Source organism: Temnothorax curvispinosus, unplaced genomic scaffold (assembly GCF_003070985.1).
Source record: "Temnothorax curvispinosus isolate PA1 unplaced genomic scaffold, ASM307098v1 QBEX01013139.1, whole genome shotgun sequence".
NCBI lineage: Eukaryota > Metazoa > Arthropoda > Insecta > Hymenoptera > Formicidae > Temnothorax > Temnothorax curvispinosus.
The window spans coordinates 8569-12000 of NW_020222919.1; the positions used below are offsets into that span (position 1 = coordinate 8569).

At 48.7% G+C, this 3432-nt stretch overlaps 1 protein-coding gene across 1 annotated transcript; it reads left to right on the forward strand.

The window, feature by feature from the left end:
- The first annotated feature begins 580 nt into the window (after nt 1-580).
- On the forward strand, nt 581-3432 carry LOC112463391 (cell wall transcription factor ACE2-like). Its single transcript, XM_025029798.1, has 3 exons — nt 581-848; nt 1492-1692; nt 2296-3432. Exons 1-3 carry the CDS (start codon nt 795-797, stop codon nt 3316-3318), a joined length of 1278 nt encoding a protein of 425 aa, XP_024885566.1. The 5' UTR covers nt 581-794; the 3' UTR covers nt 3319-3432.

Genomic DNA, 3432 nt, shown 5'->3' on the forward strand with positions numbered 1-3432 from the left:
TATGTAGATCTTTATTGCTCAGGCTGCGGGTCATTGCATTCGCATAAAATAAGAAACGACGAGAGAGACGAAGAAATAAAGAGAGGGATAAAGCAAGACAAACATAAAAAAAGACCGAAAGAGAGGGAAAATGAGTTTGCAGCGAAGGACGAAGAGATTCACAGGAGCGAGAAGACGAGGCCGTTCGAGGTATGCGAACGAAGAGGGAAAGAGACACCGAGTCTCGCGAACTGGACAGAGCGAAATCGACGATACACAACATTAGAATAAAGCACGAGGAGGGTGGGGATGGAGAGGGTATGACGCTCGCGGGGCGCGCCATGACGCCATGACGTATCGACCGTGTTCTCCACGCGCGCTGACGTCACGATCACGGCCCGAGTCAGACCGGGAGCACGTGAACAGCACGCCTGCGATCACGCGGTCGCGGGCTGACCGGGCGGCGCCGATTGGCCGCCCGTCGGCGAGCCCCTGGCCGCGATTGGTCGCGCCCGCGCGCGCCGCGTGATCACGCACGCACACACGCAACGAGCGCGTCCCATAGCCAGGCGCGCCGACCTGAGAGAGCTTCATTGCTCCGTGAGACGCCCGTGAGACGCCCGCACGTTTACGCTCACTACTCGTCGCTCCAGTTTTGCCGACTGGTGGGCTCGGCGGGCGCGCGCGCGCGTACTCCGTGTTTTTCTTTCTTGTGGTTTTTTCCCTCTTAATTTTGCCTTTGACTTTGGGAGCGGTGTCCCGCGCTCGTTCTTGTCTTATCTCGTGTGGACCTGTGTTCGTCGTTCTGCGTGAATATGGATACGAATCAGGCGCCTCTTTCCCCGCCAGCCTCGCCCCAGCTGAAACATGTAAGTGCAGCAGCGAATTAAATATACCGCCATAACATCGCCCGCCGTCGCCCGCGAAACTCGAACGTTGTCCGTGATTTTGATTTTACGAAGTGTTAGAAAGTTTTGCTGTCTTTTTTGTGATAGTAAATCGTCATACTTATAGCAAAATAATAATTTTTCATTTACGAGAGATATTTACGAGGGATAGTTATATTAAAGTTAATGAGTTCTATATATTTTTATATTCTAAATTTATTTCACATTAATATACAAATTTGATTTTAATATTACATTAAATTTTAAACTAAAATTTTATTAAAGTTTAGTTTTGAGTTAACTGAAGAATAAATTTTATTTTCTGTTAGGATTATCGACATTTTTTGACATAATGAAATAAGATATAAAATTAATTTTTAAAACTGCAATTACTTTTCAAAAAGATAAGTTAGAAAAATATAATTATTTATCTATTCTACCCTTTAATTGCATTTCGTTATCGCATATTGCATTGAAAACATATTATTTATATTCCTTACTATATTATATATTTTAATATCTTATTATGTCTTGAGCTACAATAGATAATTCCATTCAGAGGGTATTTACACAATATGATCTCATTTAGCGAAATTGTGCGCTCACGCCTTCTTTTGTTTCACAGATGGAACCGCTGCAATTATCGTTCAGCGTTGCGGCTCTGCTGGGGGAGAAGCTTTCGGATCAGTCGGCGAGATCCAAGAGGAAAGACGAAGAGGACGCGGGTTCTCACCCGGTTCTACCGCCCACTCCACAGCCCTCCGACTCGGAAGAGGATGAGCCACCCCGAAAGCGGCGATGCGTCGAGCAATGCGAATTGGCGAAGGTAAACCCTTTCAAGATAACCTTATCGACAGACAGCTGCATTTTGTGACAAAAATATGTCTCCCTCTTGGCCTTTCTTTTTTCTTAGTTTCCCTTCGATTTATCGGCTCGTTTTAAATCGACTGGAATGGAGAGCGGGCCGGAGCTGTTGTAACATGACTCCGTTCGAGCGCGCACCATTTCATTCCTGCCACTTTTTTATCCTTCGAGTACGCGTACCTTCCAACGATATACTTTCATCAAAATAAATGCTATATCGGTCCCCTATTGATAAGTGGCTTGTGATATTGTCGCGAGTCGATAACACGAATTTATAGCATTCTCCGCCATATAGCTTCAAACATTTCTTCAATATACATATAGCTTCAAATTATTTCTTCTAAATCGTTATTCAATACATTACAATATGTTACAAATTTCCTCTATTTCTAAATCGGACATTAAGGTACACAATATTTATACGTCCTTCCGAATAGACTATGATTTTTTGTTTCTTCATCGAGCGTAAAGAAGTATCTTCATATACTTCAGAATAGGCTATAATGCGCGGTGCTCGTAACTTGCCCGAACTTCTCGAATACAAAGCTGCTTTTTATCGTTTCAGCTGCTACTAGACGGCACGCCGCCGCCGAGCCCGGAATTAGCCAGGGTTTCGGTAATAATGCGCGCCAATCGAGACGGCACCTGCAGTCCGGCTAATCTCGCTGGGTGCCCCACGATCAGCGGCCAACCGGTGCCACGTGATTTGCCCGCGCGACAGCCGCCCAGTCCGCGGGCGAACGTGCGAGCGAACGTAACGGGACCGGTGGAGAACGTGCTACGCAGCCTGAAGTTCAAGATGAGCTTGCGCAAGGAACAGATCATTGTGAACAGCAAGAATACTGATCGTGAAAGCTGCCAGCAGCAACAGCAACAGCAACAGCAACAACAGCAACAGCAACAACAGCAACATCAACAACAGCAACAATATCGACAACAGCAACAACTTCAGCAGCAACAGCAACAACCTCAGCAACAGCAGTATAAACAGCAACAACAGTTACCCAGATTGCAACCCCTGGCGCCCAAACCCACATCCATTGTGGTAGCAGGCTTACTGGGCTCGCCTCTGGTCTTACCGCGAACTCCCCTTCTGTTAGTCGCCAGCGCGGCGCCGACGACCATGACCACCGCAACAACCACAACGGCGAATGCAGGCGCAGCGGAGACACGGCGCCGCGTTTACGAGTGCGAGCACCCGGGCTGTGGCAAGAACTACTTCAAGTCGTCGCACCTGAAGGCTCACACGCGTACCCACACCGGCGAGCGGCCGTTCCCGTGCCCGTACGAGGATTGCAGCCGCCGCTTCTCGCGCAGCGACGAGCTGTCGCGGCACAAGCGCACGCATACCGGCGAGAAGAAGTTTGCCTGCGCCGTCTGCCAGAGGAGATTCATGAGGAGCGATCACTTGGCGAAGCACGTGAAACGCCACGCCAGAGACAAGTCCTCCGCGCCATCGTCCTCTTCTAATCAGGTTGCCGCCTCCCAGATGGCCCCGACGCCCCTGAGGGTGAGTCTACTGCCGGTGCTGACGTCGCGATTAGCGCGATCTGTTCCACAGTTGGTGCCGCCTCAGCTGGCGGCTTGAAAGACGCACTCGTGATTAGCAAAGTCGCTTAAGAGTTGTATTTCGCGTTTCCCTTAATTAGAGTCAGATTGGATTGGATTGCTCTGAGCACACACACACACACACACACACATG

Excerpts from the sequence above, each read along its gene's own strand:
- LOC112463391 (XM_025029798.1), top strand. The coding sequence starts at position 795 with ATGGATACGAATCAGGCGCCTCTTTCCCCGCCAGCCTCGCCCCAGCTG. Across the intron at positions 849-1,491 it reads CCTCGCCCCAGCTGAAACAT|ATGGAACCGCTGCAATTATC; the intron begins GTAAGTGCAGCA and ends TTTGTTTCACAG. Across the intron at positions 1,693-2,295 it reads AGCAATGCGAATTGGCGAAG|CTGCTACTAGACGGCACGCC; the intron begins GTAAACCCTTTC and ends TTATCGTTTCAG.